The 26,519-nt window shown below is 43.0% G+C and overlaps 1 protein-coding gene across 3 annotated transcripts in view; it reads right to left on the bottom strand.

The window, feature by feature from the left end:
* lnx2 (ligand of numb-protein X 2) overlaps window positions 1-26,519 on the bottom strand; it is an 89,710-nt gene that overhangs the window by 17,397 nt on the left and 45,794 nt on the right. For all 3 annotated transcript variants that reach the window (XM_031896134.1, XM_031896135.1, NM_001079138.1), the window contains 2 exon segments: window positions 12,378-12,850; window positions 8,088-8,335 (listed from right to left, as the gene is read on the bottom strand). In XM_031896134.1, the coding sequence (XP_031751994.1) occupies window positions 8,088-8,335; window positions 12,378-12,778 (649 nt within the window). In that variant the 5' untranslated portion in view covers window positions 12,779-12,850.

Below are 26,519 nucleotides of genomic sequence, written 5' to 3'. Positions count from 1 at the left end.
AAGTAAGAACAGAGGTCCAAGTGGCTCACTGGACGAGCTGTGATGGAGAGTCGTGAGAAGATCCTTGAAAAAGGTCCAGTTAAGGACAGAAACGTTGAACTACTTCTGTACAATGTGCTCACAATAAAGTTGTGATTTTTTACATCGGGTGTGCCAGTCGTAAATTATTTTGGTATATTTTGGTATATATATATATATATATATATATATATATATATGTGTGGCAAAGGCATATATCCATTCTTTCATAGGTAGCGGATGTCTTTGCTTGGGGAGCCTGGAAGAAAGTAAATTCAGCACACATACTGTAGCTACTCTTTCTATTTGATCTGCAATTTCTTTCTTTTCTCCATCCCTCGTGTGCTATTGCTTCCCACCCCACATGTGCCATTCTGCCCCCTGCCCTTGTAAGGCAACTTTAGGTGACTTGTGACTTCAGAAACCCAAAGCAATGCAGGGCCCTTAAGAGTATTGCCTGAGATATCCAGCCTTGGGGCTGTAAGATCTCTGTTAAAGCCACTGCATGAATATTCTCTCTCGTTTGTATTCAGGAACTGACAGCTATCCCCCTTTCCACTATTCTTATAGATTCATTTTACTGTGCAGACTCAAACCATAGCAAAGAACTGGCAGTTTATAATCCACATAATCCATCCGTCTATTGATCATCTGGGCTGGAGGATCTCACCGGGTTTATACAGAACATTCCCAGACACAACACTGCTATTAATAAGGCACATATAAAATAATATGTCAAGCTCAATAATATATATTTCTATAGATGTGTGTAATCATCCCAGGCTAGGAGTCCTATGGGATTCATAAACATGTTCAGAGTATATGGAGTGATGCTTTCTTGATACGTGGGAAATAAATAGGCAAGTTCCCCCTGTGCAGATTATTATGCAGACTGCGCCAGAGGTTGTGATCTCGGCAAACACAATGTCGGAGCGCTCACAGGCATAAAGTGGAAGCGCGGCAGTAAAGATGTTTCTGGGGGTCCGTAATCATTACTGATAACATTGTGAAGCATCATTAAATAATGCAAGTCCAGTCCTTAGAGGAACCGCAGGCATTTCAAACTGGAGGCAGTTGATTTCTGCTGATTGGCAATTGTACAACAACATCCCCTGAACTACATAACCCTCCCAACAGCCCAAGGGACGTATGGCTACAAATTGTAAACTACATACAAAAGACAATGAGTACCTAATAATATGCAATATGGACAAACATGATTTTTTTGCCACCTCTGGTCCAGGTCTTTATTTGGGGGGTGGTGGTGGGGGGGTGGAATTGCACATTTTGGGAAGCAATGGCAAATTTTGGGACATAAAATGCAAAAGGTAAAGCCGCTTGTTGATCTCAATGTGGTTTGATAGCTCTGACTGTGGTTTTTGATGGTTGAGGGCTTGGCCAAAAATACTGCCCCCCCCCTATATGATTCAGGGTCAACGCCATCTCTGGCTTGTCCTAATATATGTTCTTGCAGTAAAAGACCAATACACCCCATATTTTCTTGCAGAATTGTGCTTAGTAAAGGAGAACACCAATTGTGCCATAGGTTTATGGTATCTCAATATACAGGCTATAAGAGTTCCATCTATGGTAATGTCATATAACATGTGGTAATGCCATATGGTTATGTCATACAACACCCCCTGACTGCCAGAACATGCCCCTTCCTGGTCTGGGGGGCTATGGAAAGGAGCTAAGGAAAGTTCAAGATATCCAATAAGACCAGCAACCTCTGCAAGGTTGTAACTGCTCCCTCTTTTATGCTTATTAAATGGCGCTCTATTGACCTGCGAAGTCTAGGTTCACCAATAATGGTAACACAGCACAAAACCGACCAATTGCAGCTTGCTATTGGCAATTTTATCAAATGCAAAACAAGTAATACAACAAGTAGCTCCCATAGCCCTTGAAGAAGTCAGGACTCAAGTCTAAGTTTGTGCTATAGTGCAATGAGTTAAGACGTTTGTAATTTATTTCGCCAGGCACAATCCAACGTGCAGACCTTGCTCAGTAGTACAATGCGGAATGGAGAGACGCATGAAATATCTATCAGAGAGAAGTGGAGTCTAGTGAGGAGCGTTACAGATGTGGCGGAATTATAAAGGCAGTCACGCCGCAGGTGCCAGATTCTATTAAGGATGAAAATCCGCCGCGCCAAGGAGAGTGCTCTGACTTTGTTCCGACCTTACCTCCTGCAGGAATGTGCCGTTTTCCACTGAAAAGGAATGTAAAGGGGGATGAAACAGCAGTGCCTGAAAGGCTAAGCCTTTGGATTGAAACCTTGTAAGAAAGAAAGGTTCTAAATGTAACCAACCTCCCTAAGGCTTAAAACGAAACCCTGGCTAACATAAAAAAGAGAAAGAAATATTGTAATAAAAACTCATAATAATAAAAAATACTGGGATTTGAAATTGCTGTGTCAGACATTATATGTGATTTGGCAAAGGGCACAGCACAAAAATGTTACCAAAAAAGTCACCATCAGACTAAGGTGCAGAGCAGATCTCACCATCTGTTCAAATGCTGGCCCCTAGCCTCCACTGGAAACTATAGGACTCCACTTAAATAATGTCTTCACTCTCTTAGTAAAATGCAGCCCTACATGGGCAATCCTGATTTCCTTCTAGGTTTATGTGGAAAGGCCAGCATCAGACTGGGATGCCAGTGACCCACCAGAAAAGCTTACGCTATTGTCCCACTCTTCAAATAATTTTATCTTCTTCTCCTGACACAACCTCTTTATTCTCCTAGTCTCTTGTCTATACATACTATAATTTATTCTTCCATCTATTTAGCCAATATGTTCCCATACAGAATTAAGGAATGACTATGATTGTCTAGAAACCTGGAGCTTGCCTGGTATCCTTGTGGGCCAGTCCGACACTTGCTAAGGCTTTTGCAATGGTGGGTCACCAATGAAATAAGCCAAATGTCCTCCTTAAACTGGCCATACATGTAACAATTGTAATCTTTCTTATGACAAACAGTTGTTGGAAAGATCGTAGGTAAGCAGACAGGGTAACATTACTGTTGCAAGCAATCTAGCATATGCAAAGCTAGAAACAATAGGATCATTCCACTGCTACTGACAGATTCAAATGTACTGCTCCTTTATGCCAACCTGACCAATAACCATGGCACAAAGATATCAGTTGCCACCATCTTTCCAACCTACACATGTTGGAAGTTAAATGAAACTTCTTTACATGCAATTGTACCCCAAGAGCAGGCAAATACTTTTAATACCCCCAATTACACCTTAAATCATCCTTGTCTGAACTTTTACAGTACATTTTTACTCATGGCAACATCCAACCAAACATACTTTAGAGGGCTCCTTCTTTGGGAAGAGACATAAGCGACAGTCTCCTCCAGAAATCTCTCTCTCTAATATACTTACATTCAGTTTTAGAGACTGCTACTGACTGATTAAATATAATACAGGAACGGCTCATCTCCTCCATTGGACCAAAGTTGGTCAAGCTTTGTGAAAAGTTTCCCCAAGTGTGAGTGTCCATGAGTCTTTCATTGGTATATAAACCCCTGAAGATAAACACTGTTTTCCCACCACTGTTGAGAGGAACCTGCTTTCAGTCTTGGTGCTTATGTTCTATAGTCTACAGCTAGTGAACAGAAGTGTTTAATATCTACTATAAATCTGGGCCAGACCATAAAACCCTATACCCAAACAGAACAGATATGGCTGTTAGGAAAAAGAAACTTGAAATTTCAGTTGAATTATTTCCCCAAATTACAGCTGTAGCTTGTTGGGTAATATTAGACAACTGCCCTTTGACTACTTATCTTGCACTCTAGGGTGGAACCCATTCCATCTATGTTATTTCTAAAGGCACCCCCTTGTCTGGGGGATACTTCAATCAAATGTTATAGCAGATGAAAGTTCTGATGGTGCCCCCCATCCAGGTGGGGCTTCGGCAAATCCTACTTTTGCCCTTTAATAAAAGAGGCAACCTTGTACGTCTAGACATTCCTCTGTCCCACAGGCCACGGCACTTGCTATTTGTTCTTTAAAGAACTTCACTAGCAGGAGAAGGTAAAATAATCTGGAAAATGTCTGTTCTTTTGTGAAACGCACTCACATCCGCATCTTATTATCCCAACTTAAATAAGGCAAAAAGAAATATGAGCATGGATCAGAATCTGAGACTTATAATGCGTTCTGATATTGATGGCAAGAGAAGAATGATTACAATAGCAGTTGCTACGGTTTTCTCGTGTATTGAGGATGTAAACCACGAACACAAAGGGATTTCTGGAAGAAAAAAAAAAAAAAAGCACGGTACTAAAATGAACTATAAAAAGAATGGGAAGAGGAAGAGCCACCTTCCGCTGGTTACTGAGAGGTTCCTTTTATTAAGGTTCCAGTAAGAGAAGACATTTATTGTTTATGCGGCATCGTTAAACCTGAGAGCTACTCAGCCGCATTTTGTGAAAAGCAACCACAAGGTATAGCCATTAATGTATTCTTGGAACTGGATTGTTCTGGATATTGAGCATGCCACGTACTACAGCTTTAGGAGAACGGACCCAGGTGAATTCTGGGAACCTGTAGCATTTTAGGTACAATGGGCATGAATACAGGATGAGTGTCACCAACCACACCCAAGCACAGCTGATTACGACTAAATGGGGCCCTTGGCAGGGTAGTGCTTTTGGGGTCCCCATCTTTATGATACAGGTATGGGATCCCTTATCCGGAAACCAGTTATCCAGAAAGCTCTGAATTACGGAAAGCCCGTCTACCATAGACTGCATTTTAATCAAATAATTCATAATTTTAAAAATCATTTCATTTTTCTCTGTAATAATAAATCAGTACCTTGTAATTGATCCCAACTAAGATATAATTACCCCTTATTGGGGCAGAACAGCCCTATTGGGTTTATTTCATGGTTAAATGATTCCCTTTTCTCTGTAATAATAAAACAGTACCTGTACTTGATCCCAACTAAGATATAATTACCCCTTATTGGGGGCAGAACAGCCCTATTGGGTTTATTTAATGGTTAAATGATTCCCTTTTCTCTGTAATAATAAAACAGTACCTGTACTTGATCCCAACTAAGATATAATTACCCCTTATTGGGGGCAGAACAGCCCTATTGGGTTTATTTAATGGTTAAATGATTCCCTTTTCTCTGTAATAATAAAACAGTACCTGTACTTGATCCCAACTAAGATATAATTACCCCTTATTGGGGGCAGAACAGCCCTATTGGGTTTATTTAATGGTTAAATGATTCCCTTTTCTCTGTAATAATAAAACAGTACCTGTACTTGATCCCAACTAAGATATAATTACCGTATATACTCGAGTATAAGCCGATCCGAATATAAGCCGAGGTACCTAATTTTACCTAAGAAAACTGGAAAAACTTATTGACTCGAGTATAAGCCTAGGGTGGGAAATACAGCAGCTACTGCTAAGTTTTAATCAAAATAAATACCAATAAAATTTAATTAATTGAGGCATCAGTGGGGTATATGTTATTCAATATTTATTTCAAAGAAAAACAGTAAACTAGCTCTGTAAGTGGAGAAGAGGGTCAACAAAAACAATATGAGTACTACCCCACGCTCATTGCACATTGGCAAACTGGCAGCAGACCCAGTCCCGGAGGAGATGTAAAGGGAAATAAGTATTGCTAGTGGGAGCCTAGGCCAGGGTACTGGAGGGTCTGGTTGTGGGTGGCCTAATTTGCACACAAAGGAGAGAGGGTGCTAGTCTAGAGGGACCCATGGCACCCGACTCGAGTATAAGCCGAGGGTGACTTTTTTCAGCACATTTTGGGTGCTGAAAAACTAGGCTTATACTTGAGTATATACAGTAATCCTTATTGAATGCAAAACAATCCTATTGGGTTTATTTAATGTTTTATTGATTTTTTAGTAGACTTAAGGTATGGAGATCCAAATTATGGAAAGAACCCTTATCCGGAATACCCTTGGTCCCAAGCATTCTGGATAATGGGTCCTATACCTGTATAACAAATTGCTCACTGTGCACGTAGACATTATAAACCAGTCCTTACTCGGTTCCCTGTAAACTGTAAAATAAACCAGGGGAATATTCTATAATAATAGGAGAGCAGGGGGGAGAGCTCCAACACTGCTTAACTTCCAGTAAATATAACAGAAGCAGAGGAGTAGAATTATGCTGTGGTGCAAAACCAGGTAAGTTGCAGCAAAGTTCTGCTCCTCTGGTTCCTCCCCCATTTTTCTATTATATAGTTACTTTTGTGCCTGGACAGGAGCACAGGGGGTTAAGCCTTAGAGGGTCCATGTCTGCTATCACTGAAAATTATGTGATTGTGATTAACTTCCAGGAAATGTGGGGAGTTGACATGACTATAATATAAATATATACATTTATTGGGCCAAACAGAACAGGACCATATCATCACACAAACCACCTTTTCCCTTCTGTTCTTCTTCTTCTTTCCCCATATTTTCTTTCTTCTCTACTCCAGACTAAAGGTGGCCATACATATTACTATCTGCTCGTTTGGTCGAGGTCACCAAAGAAGCGGATCTTCTCCTGATACGTTCCCAGGGGCAGGTTGTGGGCAGGCAAAAACCCTATACTCTATACACTGTTCAAACCCCACTTCTGCTGGGAGAAAGATATTCTACCTGTGCATCACTACTTGTTATGGCTTACTGTCCTGGGGAATTTTCTGTACCTTTGACTATCCCTTTAACCCTTTCCCTGACAACAATGTAGAATCGACATGAATGGAAAGAAAGCAGATTCCCAACAACATAGATTCTATGTGTGCAGGTTCCACTGAACTGAATAGAAATGGACCATGGCCATTGGCAGGGAAAGGGTTGCTCTCTCAGTGCCTTAGAAAGTAAGGGCATTGATATTAAAGGGCAGAGCTGCTTAAAATAAAGCTGTTTCTATAAGCAAAGCAGAAACATAAAATATGTCATATAATAGGCTTATATACTAGTACAAGGACAATGAGCGGATCAAAAGGAAATCAGCCTATTGTACAAAGGATGTTTGATCTCTTTTTAGGTCCATAACAACCTTTTCCTGTGGGCAGCTGCTTCCCATTCATGTAAAGGGCAGCACTCTGCCTTATGGCACACAGTGTGTGAGGATCATGTGGAATGCACAAACCTGTGTCCCAGAACAACTCATGCTAAAAGGCACATTCGCTAAACTTCTTTCCTTGAAGAAATAAGATGATCAACACACCCCCTGTGCCCCTCAGTGTAATAAAGGGGTAGTTTACCTTCAGGGTATATTACAAAATGGCAACTTTTCATTCAGTGTGCATTTTTTTAGTTTATGAATTGTTTGCCTGCTTCTTCTGACTCTTTCCAACTTCCCAATGGCGTTCACTGATGCCTGCTGTGAAATATCGCTCTACAGACTACAGACTATCATCAGACTACAATTTTATTGTTACTTTTTATTACTCACGTTTCTGCTGCTGTCCTCAATTCATATCCCTGATTCTCTTTTGAAACCACTGCCTGGTTGCTACCCACAAATAATAAAAAAATGAAGACCAATTGCAATTGTCTTAGAATAACACTCTCTACATCAGGGGTCCCCAACCTTTCTTACTCGTGAGCCAAAGTCAAATGTAAAAAGACTTGGAGAGCAACACAAGCACCAAAAGTTCATGGAGGTGCCAAATACGGGCTAAGATTGGCTATTAGGTGCACACTAACAGCTTATTTGGTAGTAAATCTTGTTTTTATTCAACCAAAACTTGCCACCATGCCAGGAATTCAAAAGTAACTCCCTGGTTTGGGGGCACTGAGAGCAACATCCAAGGGGTTGGGGAGCAACATGTTGCCCCCGAGCCACTGGTTGGGGATCACTGCTCTTCATATAATTCAGTGGTATAGTATTCCCTTAAGCCAGAAATGTAAACCTGATTGCCTCCAGATGTTACTGAATTACAAATCCCTGCATCCCACTGGCAGGAGAATGCCAATAGTTTGGGTTTGCTGGGAATTATAGTTTCCTAACATCTGTAAGGCCTCGGGCTGCACATGAAAAAAGTCTAAATACAAAAATAAAATACCGTCAGCTACTGTGCTTTCCTCAAAGGCTGGGTTATCAAATCCGTGCTCCTCCATCCATGCAGGCATCACAGATGGCGTCACGTTCCTCTCCGGCAGCGCCGATCCACTCCTAGTTTTGTCGGATTCTGGCGACACAGGTCCCTGGTGATCGATCAGTACTGATCCGTTCTCACCTTCGATTTCGATCTGCAGTTTGCTGGCCCTGTGCTGGTTCAGTAGCTCCCTCCGGTGAGATGCCCCAGGACACCTTAGAACAACAGATCCATATATTTATTATCTGTTTGTGTCTTTCTATGCAATTAATTGCTTAGTGACACAAACATAAATACAATCCATGCTAAGCAAAGAAATTGTAATCATTTTCTGTTCTTTATACAAATAACCAATTTATATTCAGCCATTCAATTACACACAGCGACAGAGAATTAATAGGCTGGTGCTCGTATAGTGATTACTAATCAGAGGGAGAAGATGCCCTGTGTGATTAGCCACGTCACTGCTAGAGTTTCCCAGGTTAATTGTCTAAGTTAGACTGAGACACAGACAGGGCACCTTTATGTACAGCTCGTCATTAGGCTGGGGTCTGTATTGCAGTGTATGATCTTCTCCTGAGCACTGCTTGTGGAAAGTGCTGACAGGCAGGAGGCATTGCTCTGCTGAGAAGCCGATGTCTTATGGCTGTTAAAGCTTAAACACTGCTCACAAGCAGCAGAAAGCACTGCGGAGAACAGAAAGAAGAGCACTGGGGCTGTTGTGAGCTAAATTGGACTCTAACAGCACAAGGTATAGGCGGCCATACACAAGCTGATAAAAGCTTCTGAAGTCGGGGTATGGGGCCCTCAAACCGGCCAACCTGATCGATATCTGGACTAAAATCATCCAGATGTCACTTGGTTTTTTGGTAGGTTTAAAAATCCAGTTGGGATGAGGAACGTATTGGCTCTTTGCTATGGTCCTTGTCCTGACGGCCTACATCTAATCAATGTAATTTAATCATTTGGCCCTGATATGGCCACCTTAAGGTTGGATTATCTACCAAGAGTATCCCACAACTTAACAAAAACTCAAAAATCAAAAAGAAAAATAACATTTTTATTTAAAAATCCATATTAAAACATACAAACCCAAAACACGCCTGTTATAAATTTGGCCCAGCTTGACTGAACATTTAAGATCCTCCTTTTGGATAAAATACACCTTAAGGTTGGACTCTGGATACATCTAAAGGTGGCTATACAATGAAAGATCTGCTTATTTGGTGACCTTGACAATCCGGTATCACCCACCTCAAGGTGTACATATCAGTGAAAGATCTCCAAACGAGTGGTGTATGGCCACCTTTATCCAAAGCCACCAGCATATGCAGGGACACTATATCCTTTTTTGCCATTTGGGGGAACTTTAAAGGAGAAAGAAAGGTAAAAACTAAGTAAGCTTTATCAGAATAGTCTATGTACATACAGCCATAAGCACTAACAGAAACGCTGCACTGACTTCTCTGTCAAAAGATTTCTTGTGTCTGTAATTCCTGTGCCACAGACATGCAGCTCTCTGCTCCCTCCCCTCTCCTGCTCCCCCCTCCCTCAAGAATGCTAAGAACTCACTTCCCCCCCTTAGGAATGTGGATCTGAGCCAATCAGCAGGAAGCTGACTCATAGTCTTACAAACTGAGCATGTACACCGGTCTTAGTCTTGGTTTTGGTACAGGAGTGAGGCATTACACACTCCTTTACACAGCTCAGGGTTTTTTTTCCTATGAGGCTTCTGATCATCTGAACGGGAGAAATATGGGGAGACTTAAGGGCACTATTGAGACAACTGAAGGTATGCCTGCAGCTTGAGATTAACTCTTTATTAGCCTTTCCTTCTCCTTTAAAGAGATAGCTAATTTCTAGCCCTCCAGCACTAAGCTCCCAGCATTCTCCAAATAGTCGTTATTAATGCAGTCAGCTGCTAGTTCTCCTACAGCCAGAGAACCTATGTTCTGGGGTTAGAAGCACCCAAACCAGTAAAATGTAAGGGTAGGAGCACGCCACCTACAGATATTACATGGGCAAAGCTCAAGACTGGAGAACTTGGGCAGGACTAGTCCAGACAGTGATGTCCAGGACTGCAAGTCTGACCTGATACTTGGGAAGATGAGGGACAATGAAACTTCTTCACCCAGTGCAATGTTTTTTAAAAAGAGCAATAGTCTTGGAAATCAGATAAGCAATTACAGTCACTGGGGGGACCAAAAAAATTGACAAATTGAACTTTCCTTGTCCTTTAATATTTAGCTTCATATCATGTTAAACACATGCAGTATGCTTATCTGTCCTGTATACCAGAGGCATTCAGGCTCCTTTGTATAAAGTCCCCCTTAGCTCATAACTAAGTTATAGATGTAGTCAAATATTGGTGTATGAGTAATTTAGCCTGAGTGCCAAGAATACCCAGGACTGCATATTACCCCCCTCCTCCCATGATCTCACTGTAACTGACCTTCTAGCTGGGCTTTCAGGGGTATCTAAGAGAACATCTCCCCAAATCTTACCCTAACTGGCATTCAGACTGTTCCCATTCCACCACTGCTCCAAGGCCTACAGTTTGATAGCCACTGCCCTGTCCACATGAAAGAACTAAATATAAATACAGTGGTGTGAAAAACTATTTGCCCCCTTCCTGATTTCTTATTCTTTTGCATGTTTGTCACACAAAATGTTTCTGATCATCAAACACATTTAACTATTAGTCAAAGATAACACAAGTAAACACAAAATGCAGTTTTTAAATGAGGGTTTTTATTATTTAGGGAGAAAAAAAATCCAAACCTACATGGCCCTGTGTGAAAAAGTAATTGCCCCCTGAACCTAATAACTGGTTGGGCCACCCTTAGCAGCAATAACTGCAATCAAGCGTTTGCGATAACTTGCAACGAGTCTTTTACAGCGCTCTGGAGGAATTTTGGCCCACTCATCTTTGCAGAATTGTTGTAATTCAGCTTTATTTGAGGGTTTTCTAGCATGAACCGCCTTTTTAAGGTCATGCCACTACATCTCAATAGGATTCAGGTCAGGACTTTGACTAGGCCACTCCAAAGTCTTCATTTTGTTTTTCTTCAGCCATTCAGAGGTGGATTTGCTGGTTTGTTTTGGGTCATTGTCCTGCTGCAGCACCCAAGATCGCTTCAGCTTGAGTTGACGAACAGATGGCCGGACATTCTCCTTCAGGATTTTTTGGTAGACAGTAGAATTCATGGTTCCATCTATCACAGCAAGCCTTCCAGGTCCTGAAGCAGCAAAACAACCCCAGACCATCACACTACCACCACCATATTTTACTGTTGGTATGATGTTCTTTTTCTGAAATGCTGTGTTACTTTTATGCCAGATGTAACGGGACACGCACCTTCCAAAAAGTTCAACTTTTGTCTCGTCGGTCCACAAGATATTTTCCCAAAAGTCTTGGCAATCATTGAGATGTTTTTTAGCAAAATTGAGACGAGCCATAATGTTCTTTTTGCTTAAAAGTGGTTTGCGTCTTGGAAATCTGCCATGCAGGCCGTTTTTGCCCAGTCTCTTTCTTATAGTGGAGTCGTGAACACTGACCTTAATTGAGGCAAGTGAGGCCTACAGTTCTTTAGATGTTGTCCTGGGGTCTTTTGTGGCCTCTCGGATGAGTTGTCTCTGCGCTCTTGGGGTAATTTTGGTCGGCCGGCCACTCCTGGGAAGGTTCACCACTGTTCCATGTTTTTGCCATTTGTGGATAATGGCTCTCACTGTGGTTCGCTGGAGTCCCAAAGCTTTAGAAATGGCTTTATAACCTTTACCAGACTGATAGATCTCAATTACTTTTGTTCTCATTTGTTCCTCAATTTCTTTGGATCTTGGCATGATGTCTAGCTTTTGAGGTGCTTTTGGTCTACTTCTCTGTGTCAGGTAGCTCCTATTTAAGTGATTTCTTGATTGAAACAGGTGTGGCAGTAATCAGGCCTGGGGGTGACTACAGAAATTGATATTGAAATTGAAAATTGAAATTGATAAACCACAGTTAAGTTATTTTTTAACAAGGGGGGCAATAACTTTTTCACACAGGGCCATGTAGATTTGGAGTTTTTTTTCTCCCTTAATAACGTAAACCTTCATTTAAAAACTGCATTTTGTGTTCAATTATGTTATCTTTGACTAATAGTTAACGGTTTTTGATGAGCAGAAACATTTAAGTGTGACAAACATGCAAAAGAATAAGAAATCAGGAAGGGGGCAAATAGTTTTTCACACCACTGTAAATAGATATATAAAACGTACCTGTTTTTAAGGTGAGCTTCCATGTCACACCGTTGCATGGTCTCTTTGCAAGCAGCAGAGTATGGGCAGGAAACCACCAGTTTATCCAGCAATTTATGCACAAGGATACTGGATTTCTTGCACAACTTAAAGTGCAGTCTTTTCCGGTCCAGCGGGCAAAAGTCCTTCTCTTGTAAGAAGTTTCTGAGGCACTTGAAGCAGAAGGTGTGGCCGCAGGGGGTATCCAGCGGCTGCAGTAGAGGCTGAAGGCAAATGTGGCAAACCAGGTCATCGTCCACTTCATTCTGGTAGTTGTACAGGTGGTTCTCTCTTGTCCAGTGCTGCTGACCACACTCGAAGCAGAGGGGGTTCAGCGAAGTATCATCCTCCATTAACACTAGCTCCTCGGTGGTAGCCGTCATGGTGAGTTGTCAAGTGTTCCTCAGCAACTAGGCCTCCGTTTGGATTATACAGGGATCATTGCCCTTTTTTGTCTGTCAAAGGCAAATAAATAATTATAAGTTGGTAAGTATAGGCGCCATGATTACACAGGATGACTGATAATGGCTCCACACCCCACTCTTTCCTCCCATTACTCCCAATCTATAGCACTTGGACCGACTTGGCAGCTTATCTGGCCATGTAGGGGCAGAAACGAGCGGACTGGCCGACCGATATCTGGCCTGAAATTGGCCAGCTATCGGTCGGCTAGGTTAAAAGATTCAGTCGGATCGTAGGCCGCATTGGTCCCTGAACCGACTGCCCCATTGCCGCCTACATAATCCGGTCGTTTGGCCCCAGGGCCAAACGATCGGATTATTTATTTTTTTAACTTCAAGCTCCCCGATATCGCCCACCCGTAGGTGGGGATATCGGGGGAAGATCCGCTCGCTTGGCGATCTCGCCAAGCGAGTGGATCTTACCGTGTATGGGGACCTTAACACTTAGAACCCTTGATACATAAATACTAAGGCCTAGTCTGCCTACCTGTAATGTTAAGCATAACAAGTGACCCAAACACCTATGCACATTTCATTTTCCAACCTACACTCCACCCAATACCTGCATCATTTTTGCAATGACCCATGGGAACCCATCCTGCTACAGCTACTCCCACACTTTTCCTACCGTTTTTAGTTCCTGAAAGATGTAAAATAAACAATTCAAGTAGGAAGTTAAAAAAAAAAAAATCTCAGAAACATCACCTTATTCACACCAGCAAAGGGAAAAGAATATATTCCTCCTTGTAACAATTACACAGTAAATTACAAATGACAAGTAAACGTTTGAGACTTCAGCATATGTTAATCACACATTCCCCGCTACTCACAGTCGCGCTGCATGTGATATAATGGCTGCTGGGTTATAAATGGAGCCCAGGAAAAAAAAAAACCTAGCAGTTCTGTCATTAGAATTGATCTGTTTATGCATCTTTGGAAAAAACCAGAAGTTCGCGTATAAGGAGAGTTATGAATATTCCCACCAAGGGGTAGCGTTTCCTTTCCCATTATACAGCAGATCCAGGCCATTAGCATGCTAATTAAAGCCGCAGTGTCAGTGTAGGAAACAGGGCGACAGGGGTGTAGATAGGAGCCCACGGCTCTAGTGCAAAGTTTTTAGCAGGGCCAACTCCATAGCACCCCCTGTCGCTTTTAAACCTTCTTGGGCAAAAGACTTAATTGAAGTACCAACCCCTCTAGCTATACCCCTGGCAATATGGGCATTCTGTGAACCCCAGTCTGCCCGTTTCAATATTTTTTTCCTGGCGACATATTTTCTTATCAGTACTCTCCCTGCTCACTTAGACACCTCCAGTGGTTATACCTTTCCTTCCCCTTTAATGCCGCTTAGGGTTGCCACCTTTTCTGGCCCTCCTATATTTTTGACTTTTTCCCAATTAGTAAATTCAACATCAAGCATCATTTTTACCGGCCAGGCCAGTAAAATGCCGGCAACCCTAAATGCCATGTTGTCATTTCTGAAACATTCTACCCACTGCCAATTGCCGCAGTGGGTAGAACTCTTGCCGCCCCCAAGAGTTGTGGTTGATGAACTTTTTCTATTCAAGCTTTTCTTGGAGGGCCAAACTTTACTCTGCCGACAGTATCCCCAGATTCACCGTGTGACATACCCATTGGGGCACTCTGCCGACAGTATCCCCAGATTCACTGTGTGACATACCCATTGGGGCACTCTGCCGATAGTATCCCCAGATTCACCGTGTGAGTTACCCATTGGGGCACTCTGCCGACAGTATCCCCAGATTCACCGTGTGACATACCCATTGGGGCACTCTGCCGACAGTATCCCCAGATTCACTGTGTGACATACCCATTGGGGCACTCTGCCGATAGTATCCCCAGATTCACCGTGTGAGTTACCCATTGGGGCACTCTGCCAACAGTATCTCCAGATTCAACGTGTGACATACCCATTGGGGCACTCTGCCGACAGTATCCCCAGATTCACTGTGTGAGATACCCATTGGAGCACTCTGCCGACAGTATCCCCAGATTCACCGTGTGAGTTACCCATTGGGGCACTCTGCCGACAGTATCCCCAGATTCACTGTGTGACATACCCATTGGGGCACTCTGCCGACAGTATCCCCAGATTCACTGTGTGAGATACCCATTGGGGCACTCTGCCGACAGTATCCCCAGATTCACTGTGTGAGATACCCATTGGGGCACTCTGCCAACAGTATCCCCAGATTCACTGTGTGAGTTACCCATTGGGGCACTCTGCCGACAGTATCCCCAGATTCACTGTGTGACATACCCATTGGGGCACTCTGCCGACAGTATCCCCAGATTCACTGTGTGACATTCCCATTGGGGCACTCTGCTGACAGTATCCCCAGATTCACTGTGTGAGATACCAATTGGGGCACTCTGCCGACAGTATCCCCAGATTCACTGTGTGACATTCCCATTGGGGCACTCTGCCGACAGTATCCCCAGATTCACTGTGTGACATTCCCATTGGGGCACTCTGCCGACAGTATCCCCAGATTCACTGTGTGACATTCCCATTGGGGCACTCTGCCGACAGTATCCCCAGATTCACTGTGTGACATTCCCATTGGGACACTCTGCCGACAGTATCCCCAGATTCACTGTGTGACATTCCCATTGGGGCACTCTGCCAACAGTATCCCCAGATTCACTGTGTGAGTTACCCATTGGGGCACTCTGCCGACAGTATCCCCAGATTCACTGTGTGACATTCCCATTGGGGCACTCTGCCGACAGTATCCCCAGATTCACTGTGTGACATTCCCATTGGGGCACTCTGCCAACAGTATCCCCAGATTCACTGTGTGAGTTACCCATTGGGGCACTCTGCCGACAGTATCCCCAGATTCACTGTGTGACATTCCCATTGGGGCACTCTGCCAACAGTATCCCCAGATTCACTGTGTGAGATACCCATTGGGGCACTCTGCCGACAGTATCCCCAGATTCACTGTGTGAGATACCCATTGGGGCACTCTGCCGACAGTATCCCCAGATTCACTGTGTGAGTTACCCATTGGGGCACTCTGCCGACAGTATCCCCAGATTCACTGTGTGAGTTACCCATTGGGGCACTCTGCCAACAGTATCCCCAGATTCACTGTGTGACATTCCCATTGGGGCACTCTGCCAACAGTATCCCCAGATTCACTGTGTGAGATACCCATTGGGGCACTCTGCCGACAGTATCCCCAGATTCACTGTGTGAGTTACCCATTGGGGCACTCTGCCGACAGTATCCCCAGATTCACTGTGTGAGTTACCCATTGGGGCACTCTGCCGATAGTATCCCCAGATTCACTAAGTGAGATACTATCGGCAGAGTGCCCCAATGGGTATCTCACACAGTGAATCTGGGGATACTGTTGGCAGAGTGCCCCAATGGGAATGTCACACAGTGAATCTGGGGATACTATCGGCAGAGTGCCCCAATGGGAATGTCACACAGTGAATCTGGGGATACTGTCGGCAGAGTGCCCCAATGGGTATCTCACACAGTGAATCTGGGGATACTGTCGGCAGAGTGCCCCAATGGGAATGTCACACAGTGAATCTGGGGATACTATCGGCAGAGTGCCCCAATGGGAATGTCACACAGTGAATCTGGGGATACTGTCGGCAGAGTGCCCCAATGGGTATCTCACACAGTGAATCTGGGGATACTATCGGCAGAGTGCCCCAATGGGTATCTCACACAGTGAATCTGGGGATACTGTTGGCAGAGTGCCCCAATGGGAATGTCACACAGTGAATCTGGGGATACTATCGGCAGAGTGCCCCAATGGGAATGTCACACAGTGAATCTGGGGATACTGTCGGCAGAGTGCCCCAATGGGTATCTCACACAGTGAATCTGGGGATACTGTCGGCAGAGTGCCCCAATGGGAATGTCACACAGTGAATCTGGGGATACTATCGGCAGAGTGCCCCAATGGGAATGTCACACAGTGAATCTGGGGATACTGTCGGCAGAGTGCCCCAATGGGTAACTCACACAGTGAATCTGGGGATACTGTTGGCAGAGTGCCCCAATGGGTATCTCACACAGTGAATCTGGGGATACTGTCGGCAGAGTGCCCCAATGGGTATCTCACACAGTGAATCTGGGGATACTATCGGCAGAGTGCCCCAATGGGTATCTCACACAGTGAATCTGGGGATACTGTCGGCAGAGTGCCCCAGTGGGTAACTCACACAGTGAATCTGGGGATACTGTCGGCAGAGTGCCCCAATGGGTATGTCACACAGTGAATCTGGGGATACTATCGGCAGAGTGCCCCAATGGGAATGTCACACAGTGAATCTGGGGATACTATCGGCAGAGTGCCCCAATGGGTAACTCACACAGTGAATCTGGGGATACTGTCGGCAGAGTGCCCCAATGGGAATGTCACACAGTGAATCTGGGGATACTGTCGGCAGAGTGCCCCAATGGGTAACTCACACAGTGAATCTGGGGATACTGTCGGCAGAGTGCCCCAATGGGAATGTCACACAGTGAATCTGGGGATACTATCGGCAGAGTGCCCCAATGGGTATCTCACACAGTGAATCTGGGGATACTGTCGGCAGAGTGCCCCAATGGGAATGTCACACAGTGAATCTGGGGATACTATCGGCAGAGTGCCCCAATGGGAATGTCACACAGTGAATCTGGGGATACTATCGGCAGAGTGCCCCAATGGGAATGTCACACAGTGAATCTGGGGATACTGTCGGCAGAGTGCCCCAATGGGTAACTCACACAGTGAATCTGGGGATACTGTTGGCAGAGTGCCCCAATGGGTATCTCACACAGTGAATCTGGGGATACTGTCGGCAGAGTGCCCCAATGGGAATGTCACACAGTGAATCTGGGGATACTGTCGGCAGAGTGCCCCAATGGGTAACTCACACAGTGAATCTGGGGATACTGTTGGCAGAGTGCCCCAATGGGTATCTCACACAGTGAATCTGGGGATACTATCGGCAGAGTGCCCCAATGGGTAACTCACACAGTGAATCTGGGGATACTGTTGGCAGAGTGCCCCAATGGGTAACTCACACAGTGAATCTGGGGATACTGTTGGCAGAGTGCCCCAATGGGAATGTCACACAGTGAATCTGGGGATACTGTCGGCAGAGTGCCCCAATGGGAATGTCACACAGTGAATCTGGGGATACTGTCGGCAGAGTGCCCCAATGGGAATGTCACACAGTGAATCTGGGGATACTGTCGGCAGAGTGCCCCAATGGGAATGTCACACAGTGAATCTGGGGATACTGTCGGCAGAGTGCCCCAATGGGAATGTCACACAGTGAATCTGGGGATACTGTCGGCAGAGTGCCCCAATGGGTAACTCACACAGTGAATCTGGGGATACTGTCGGCAGAGTGCCCCAATGGGAATGTCACACAGTGAATCTGGGGATACTATCGGCAGAGTGCCCCAATGGGTAACTCACACAGTGAATCTGGGGATACTGTCGGCAGAGTGCCCCAATGGGAATGTCACACAGTGAATCTGGGGATACTGTCGGCAGAGTGCCCCAATGGGAATGTCACACAGTGAATCTGGTGATACTATCGGCAGAGTGCCCCAATGGGTATCTCACACAGTGAATCTGGGGATACTGTCGGCAGAGTGCCCCAGTGGGTAACTCACACAGTGAATCCCCAGATTCACTGTGTGAGTTACCTATTGGGGCACTCTGCCGATAGTATCCCCAGATTTACTGTGTGAGTTACCCATCGGGGCATATTTATAAACACTAGGCAAACAACCAATCAAATGTGTGCTTTCATTGTTTTGCATGCAGCTGAAAAAAATACAATTACTGACTGGTTGCTTTAGGTTACTGCCCAGGTGCAAATGCCCCCAGTATTGGTAAATGAGTCCCAGCAGTTTTAAAATGAGAAAGAAACACTGAATCCTAGCTAAGAAACACTTACATCACTAGCTAAGAAGCTGGGGCTTTTCTTTAAATTTATGTAGAACTTTCTTTTATTTTGGAGCAGTGTACCTCTAAATTATATCAATAAAGTTTGTCATTTATGATTCAGAACAATAATATATACGCAATCCCATGTGGCTGTAAATTTATTAAAACACACGCTCTCTAAAACTCGGGGGGAAATAAAAGTTTTATTCACCGCTGTGTAAATTGCTGCCAAGTAAAGTGCAACTGCTGCGCAAGCTAAAAATTGTATCAAAAATTGGAGGAATAATCCTACGTTTTATTCAAACATTAAGTGATAATTTATGTGTTGCCATTACCCATCCTGTAATATTACACATTAATGGCCAATGCTGTAGGGAACAGAGTAAATATAAGGGGGTACAGGAACAAATAAAGCAGATTTATTTGTAAATACCTTTGTGTTTAAGCCATTTCTATTCCAGCAAAATACAATAAACAATATGGGCATACTGTATATTTTCATATGAGCTCTCAGAACCAACTTGAACAAGAAAAATGTTAAAGGGGGTAGTTCATCTTTAAATTAACTTTTAGTATGATGCAGAGTCTGCTATTCTGAGACAATTTGCAATTGGGCTTCATTTTTTATTATTTGCAGTTTTTGATTTATTTAGCTTTTTGTTCAGCAGCTTTCCAGTTTGGGATTTCAGCAGCTATCTGGTTGCTAGGGTCCAATTTAACCTAGCAACCTGGTAATGGTTTGACAGAGAGATTGGTATAGGAATAGAGGAGGGTCTAAATAGAAGGATAAGTAATAAAAAGTAACATTAACTAAAATTGCTTACAGAGCAATAGTAATTTGGCTTCTGGGGTCAGTGACCCCTATTTGAAAGCTGGAAGGAGTAGCTGGAAGGAGTGAAGGGGAAGACAAATAATGTAAAAACAATAAAAAACAAGAACTAAAGACAAACTGAAAAGCTGCTAAGAATAGGTCATTTTATAACATAGTAAAAGTTACCCTGAAGGTGAAAACAGATTTTTTTTTAATCTAATTATGAAATGTCACATGGGGCTAGCCATATTCTTCATTTCCCAGGGTGCCACAGCCATGTGACCAGTCACACTTTACTGCTGTGCTGCAAGTTGGAGTGATATCCCCCCCTCCCAGCAGCCGATCAGCAGAACAATGGGAAGGGAGCAAGATAGCAGCTCCCAGTAGGTATCAGAATAGCACTCAATAGTAAGAAATCCAAGTCTGGCTTGGGACTCCTACAGTTACATGGGAGTAGGAGAAACAATAGGTTACCTGAAAGCAGTTCTAATGTGTAGCGCTGGCTCCTTCTGAAAGCTCAGACTCAGGCACAATGCACTGAGATGGCGCCTACACACCTATATTACAACTAAATAAAAATACATTTGTTAGTTCAAGAATAAAATATTTGAGTGAATGATTTGCTATACAAACAGTTTAATTTAAAAATAAAAAGTAAGCCATAAAATATGACAGATTCCCTCTAAAGGGTGATATGATATTTATGTATAAATATAAAAGAGGACCATTTAATAATCTCTCTAATGTAGTGGTTCTCAACCTTCCCAATGCCGCAACCCTTTAATCCAGTTCCTCAGGTTGTGGTGACCCCCAACCATAAAATTATTCCTAAGAACATTGGAAATATGTGTTTTCCGATCGTCTTAGGCGACCCCTGTGAAAGGGTCATTCGGCCCCCAAAGGGGTCGCGACCCACAGGTTGAGAACCGCTGCTCTAATGCTTTATTTACCAGTAGGTCCTTCTAGCAGACATAATAAAATGAGCTTTGAGCACATAATTGATCCAGGGACTGGTCTGATTGCCATCTTGGAGTCAGGAAGGAATTTTATTCCCCTCTGAGGCAAATTAGAGAGGCTTCAGATGGGTTTTTTTTGCCTTCCTCTGGATCAACTAGTAGTTAGGCAGGTTATATATACTGTAGGCATTAGGTTTGAACTTGATGGACGTGTTTTTTTTTTTTTTTTAAACCTTAGTAACTATATGTGCTTCAAACTACTGATTTTCCTGCCAAGAATGAACATTGTAGTTGTGGGCGAGTGCAGGGGACCTTCTGGCTTTGTCTGTATGAAGTTTGTGGTCACAGCCTCATTGCACCTCCACCTAATGGTTTCAAATTTAGTGGAGCACAACTTTCCCTTTCTTGTTAAAGTTTCTACAGGAGCAGGGTCCAGCTCCATGTTTTAGCTCCCACCCTTCCCAGCTAGAACTCAGGTGATCCCAGTGGTGGCCAATAACAAGGGCAAACATTTGGGAGATTACGCCTTGAAAAGCAAATTGCAGGTAAAACTCAGTCCCTATGTATAATGTATGAAGAAGAAGTAGAATTCTTAATGAATCAGATGAAAGTAAGTGCAGGACTGGCCAGGCCAGGAATGACTGATGTAGTTGGCCAGCTTGTATATATTTAATAGATTTACAGTAGAATTCTGTGTGCATTCTATGTGCTCCTAATACATACATATTAGAGATTATGAGGGGCTTTGTAATCACGTGGCACGAGGCAAGGTCTGCCTGCTGCTCACTCACAACCCACCCTCCCATTCCCCATCAGTCTGTACAACAAACCCACTGCTGGTCCCAACAAAGCCCAAGGGTCCTGGTTAAATATACAAGAAAGAGAGATCCAAGGTGATTGGTAATATCCTTATACAACACTGTTCATCAAGTGACATCACTAAGCACCTCTTATAACTGATGATATCACTAAGCACCATCATTAATGTTTTAGTGCAGATTTCTAATTATAAATATACATTTTTTAGCTGGGATTTGAAACAAAACATGCAAGAAATGAAGAGTCTCTATTGTGCAAGAGCCATAGCAAGAAACAAATCTCTATTAGAGAACATGGCTCCAGGATACAAACTGCTGGCGCTTCGGCTGTATCACAATGCACAAAAAGGAATCTTTTGTCAGTTCTCAGAACACAATGAACAGCTTGAAAGTTGACCCTGAGGAACTGGACAGAGTAGGAGGTAGAAAGTAAGAATAAGCAATTCTACTTGAATTGACAATACACAAACCCTTGGCACATGTAATGGAAACAAAAATAAACAGATGCAGAATAAGTACGAAGCCTCCGCCTGTGATCCGATATGGTACCGCAATGATGTCATGTGCGTAGAACTTACAGTATCTTGCCTACATGGCAACCTGTCTGTGCTTAGGGAGTAGAACGGGTTAGGGAAAGTGTTATCAAGCATTCTCCAGGATTGGAGACATTGAGTACATTTCAAAATATCTGGAGTAAAGGTCCCCATACACGGGCCGATTCTAGCTGCCGATATGGGTCCCTTAGACCAATTCAGGCAGCTAATCGTCCCGTGTATGGGCACTACCGACGGGCCTGCCCGACCAATATCTGGCCTGAAATCGGCCAGATCTCGATTGGGCAGGTTAGAAAATCTAGTCGGATCGGGGACCGCATCGGCTCGTTGATGCGGTACCTGGACCAACTTTTCCTATACCCGTCATTATTATTCGATCTTTTGGCCCTATACTCAAACCCATAATCTGTTGTCTTGGCTTGGCCAACAGATTATATTAGGAACCCTTGGAATGTTTTTTTCATAATTTTCATTTTTCATCAGAAGTTAGCTATTTTGAATGTGATGCAGAGTTTTCCTTTGTGCTGGTCAGTCTTGGTTTGACCACAAGGGTACCCCCACATAATCTTATGCTGGAATGCTAGTCTAGATAGGGCACATTCTCTGGATATAGTGGGTCATACCTATATGCTAGAATGATAAGGCATGTCCAACCAAGTGGTCTATGTGTGACAGAGCATACTAGTAAAGTATACCTCAGTGATCCCCAACCAGCGGCTCGTGAGCATCATGTTACTCGCCACCACCCTGTGGCCTCAAAGCAGGTGCCATTTTTACATTTCTGGTTTGGAGACAAGTTTTGGAAGCACAGAGACACAGTTTTAGTCCAAGCAGAGCCCGCTGCAGGACAGCTATCTACATAGGGCTACCAAATAGCCAATCACAGTCCTTATTTGGCATTCCCAAAGAACTTTTTTTAATGCTTATGTAGCTCACCAACACTTTTTACATCTAAGTCTGGCTCAGGAGTAAAAAAGGTTGGGGAACCCTGCTATACCCAATTGACGAAAGGGGCAGCCAAAAAGTACAAACATATACATTATAACAAGCCAATGACTGCAAACCTACACATCAAACAGTATCGTCATAGCAGACTCAGTTCCTACAACCAAGATCAATGAGCCAAATTGTAATTGCCTTTTTAGGTTGCCATGTCACACATCTGCCATAAAGTATAACCTCTGAAAATTATGGGTGACTAGATTTGACACCAGGCCAGTAAAAATGATAACTGGTGTATTGCTCATAGCAAGGAAAAGAGATAACGGAGATAGGCCAGGAAAGTGCCCGCCTGAGCTCTGACAAGTTATATTTTTTCCTATGGCAGTTCTCAGAAACCCAGTCTAGCAGATTCATATAAAGAATGGTGCATTATTGTATTAGAGAAGATCCTATGACCTTGAGTAGTGATAAGCGTCAAAATATCAAATTGATTTCAAACCAAGTCAAAATAATGACAGTCACATTTGGCAGTTTATTAGTAAATCACAGGAGGCAAAAACACCCTCTCGGGTCAAACATTCTCCTTCATCAGTCTGGTATCTTATTAGAGACAGTAAAATTATATATAAAACTACTTAAATGTAGTTCAGATCTCAGTGGAATCTGTCTAAAACAGCTTGTATTTGGGCAAATGCATGTTGCTATGGTGATGGGTGAGACCACACATTAATAACAGGCTTTATTTGCATTTCAAGGTCACATGTTGAATATCATGTCCTGATAACGGCCGTGTAAAAAGGTAAAGTACATGAATAATGATTATTTTCCCTTTCACAATGGCAAGGTCACTGGTTTGAAAGTTACAGTTATCAAGAACACACTGCAAGGACTGAAGAGTCTCAAGGGCTTATTTATATTCCATGAGCACCCTGTTGTCAGCTTCTCCCAGACACCTCAATATCACCCTGTGAGGAGACAGTCTAATCAAAGGATTCTGGTAGTGGCTAACAAGGTACAATTCATTAAATGCGGTGACTTATCCTCAAGGATTCTCACATGAAAAACAGACATGGACCTTCATGTGGCATTCCAGCAACCCTTTGTCAAGGAGAGCTGACATGTCTTATAGTGCATACTAATGGGAAAATATAGCCTTTTACTACACAGGGCTGACTTTCAATGTAGACGTCAATACTGTAAATTGAGACAGCACAGGCTATTTTGTACCCATTGCATTCCCTCTCAGCGTAGTCAATGAATAGTGCTGTTCTATAGCTGCCCTAAAATGGTCATTGTTCCAACTCTGTAGCTTCAGGATGGAAAGTTGGTACTCAGTAAAAACTGTGCGACATGCCAGTAAGACTGGCTAATTTATATAACCCTGCTCTGTATTAGAGTTGACAAGGACTTTTTACTTCTATTGTTGACACCTGTTGAGTTGACCATGTTCTCCTAGTGTTGGTAAGGTTAAAGAGTTGTATACTAAGAATTTCTTAGTGGGGTCAGTTTATATCTTAATCCAGCTGATCTTCCTATAGGCAGAGAGTCTTGGTGGGTGGTTGGTTTGTCTTCAAGCACTGGAGTACCATCAAGTATGACCATATATTGCTTTTTTTGTGCATGGTTGTATACCTGTGCTACTGCTGGCCAATGCAACCTAGGCCAAATGGAAATAAAACTTTTAACCTTCAAAAAGGTGAGGTTACATTACAGTATTAATTGTAGCTACTACACAGTCTGCAAAGTCTTAGTGAGACTCCCTGGAGACTGCTACAGAGGTGACATCCTGACTTACTGTAACAATTTTGCCTTACAAGCTAAACTAGCAGCTACTCTCTCTGAAGAATAAGAAATGGCTGACACTAACTGTTATACAGACAAAATAGGTGCAAATGTAGGAAAGATGGCCATACAATGGACATTTTTTTAGGTTCTTTAAACCAACCAACTGCAGGATGAACTGGCATTTATTGTGCAATGTTGCTATTCATGGAAAAAGGCATATTCTGTTGTTCTATTTATTTGGTCTAAAGGCCTGAGTAATTGGATCTGCCAGGAAATAAGGAAAACTTCCTCTTACTTCAACATTTGCCAATGCACCATGTACCTGCTGGCAAAGTGAATCAGCAGATGGCTCTCAAGGTGTCATAATTACCCCAAGAGTCAAGCAGTATGCTCACAATTGTACGAACTGGGCATGTATGGCAAGCTGTAACATAGTCTAGTCATGGCTAAGACTAGTTATATCGAAGACAAGTCGCTTGCACTTATCTACATATCAAGGATACATATTGAGTTCTGTTGGTGTTTGGAAATATTAGAAATATACATATTTGTATATTTTTAATGACAGCAGAAGGGTATTCATACTGAATCTGTGGCCCTGAACGAACAGAACTTGTTCATACAAAGAGAAGCATGCAGAACGCAGAGAAAAATACAGCATTGCGCATAATGTGGTCTGCAATGCCCACACTACAAGTACAGAATGGCCCAGAGACGCAAATATCAATGGCAGATAAAGTAGATTTTCTGATCCAAGGTCAATGTAATGAATTAATAATGTGCTGTTTTCCCATCATGCGTGCCCCTGTGTGTCACTCACAAAGCCGAGAAGACAATTGAGTATTGGAAAAGAGGATGTGCAGATTTGGGAGACAACAGTAAAGGCGACATTACTGTTATCTACTATTTATCTGCAGTGTTGAATCTTTCACTAAAATGATTGGTGACCCAAAGAAGAGATAGAGGCCATTCTCAAGTGTGTGCTTCTACAGTGCCTCGGAGATTGCTATCAACTACGAATACAAAGAAAAGAAAATGGAAAGGTATATAGAATTCAAATAAGAATAGATAGATTAAGGAAAACAGAAAAAGTAGTTACACACAGGAAAATAATGAAAAAGAGATGAGGACTATCTTAATTTGGAAAGAGAGAAGATAAGAAAAAATGGGTTGGGTTGTATGCCAACATTTCCTTGAACCAGGTTGTCCTACCTGGACATATTAATTTATTGTACAGATTCACCAAATCTATTATTTCTGGATTTGGTACAAAATCTGAACAAACCTAAAATTTTAATTCAGATTCTAAAGCTGCCCATACATCAAAAGATCAGTTCTTTTGGTGAGGTTGTCCCTAAGGGATTTTTAAACCTGCACAATTGACATCTGGCTGATTTTATTAGTCCCTGTATGGCCACCTTCATTCAAATTTGCACATAGCTGACATAATGGCATCATCTGCAAACAAAAATGTGTTGCCTTCAATTGCGATTTTACATTGCAGCCTCACTTTTGGGAGGTTGTGACGTAGAATGGTAGATCTGCCAGAAACTGGGTGAGTAGGCAGGTTTACAGAGCTGTTACGGTCATGGCACATGGGAAGATTTGGTATCTTCTCAGGCAACTTCAGGTGACTTCAGAAAAATAAAGTGATGGGTATGTTTTCCTACCAGTGATTTACTTTATTGCCGGTGGGAGAGCATTTTTGGAAGATTAGTTGCCTAGTGTAGAACAAATTTTTAGCAGGTGATTAATCTCCCTGTGTGCTATCGCCTTTAGGGAAATATAAGGGAGAAATGACTTGGGTGGGCCAGAGGCGGAACAAGTAGGGATTACAGATTTACCAGCAAGTAAATTT

This window comes from Xenopus tropicalis, chromosome 2 (assembly GCF_000004195.4).
Source record: "Xenopus tropicalis strain Nigerian chromosome 2, UCB_Xtro_10.0, whole genome shotgun sequence".
NCBI lineage: Eukaryota > Metazoa > Chordata > Amphibia > Anura > Pipidae > Xenopus > Xenopus tropicalis.
The sequence above is the reverse complement of the archived record's forward strand: the minus strand, read 5'-3'. Positions and strand labels throughout refer to the sequence as shown.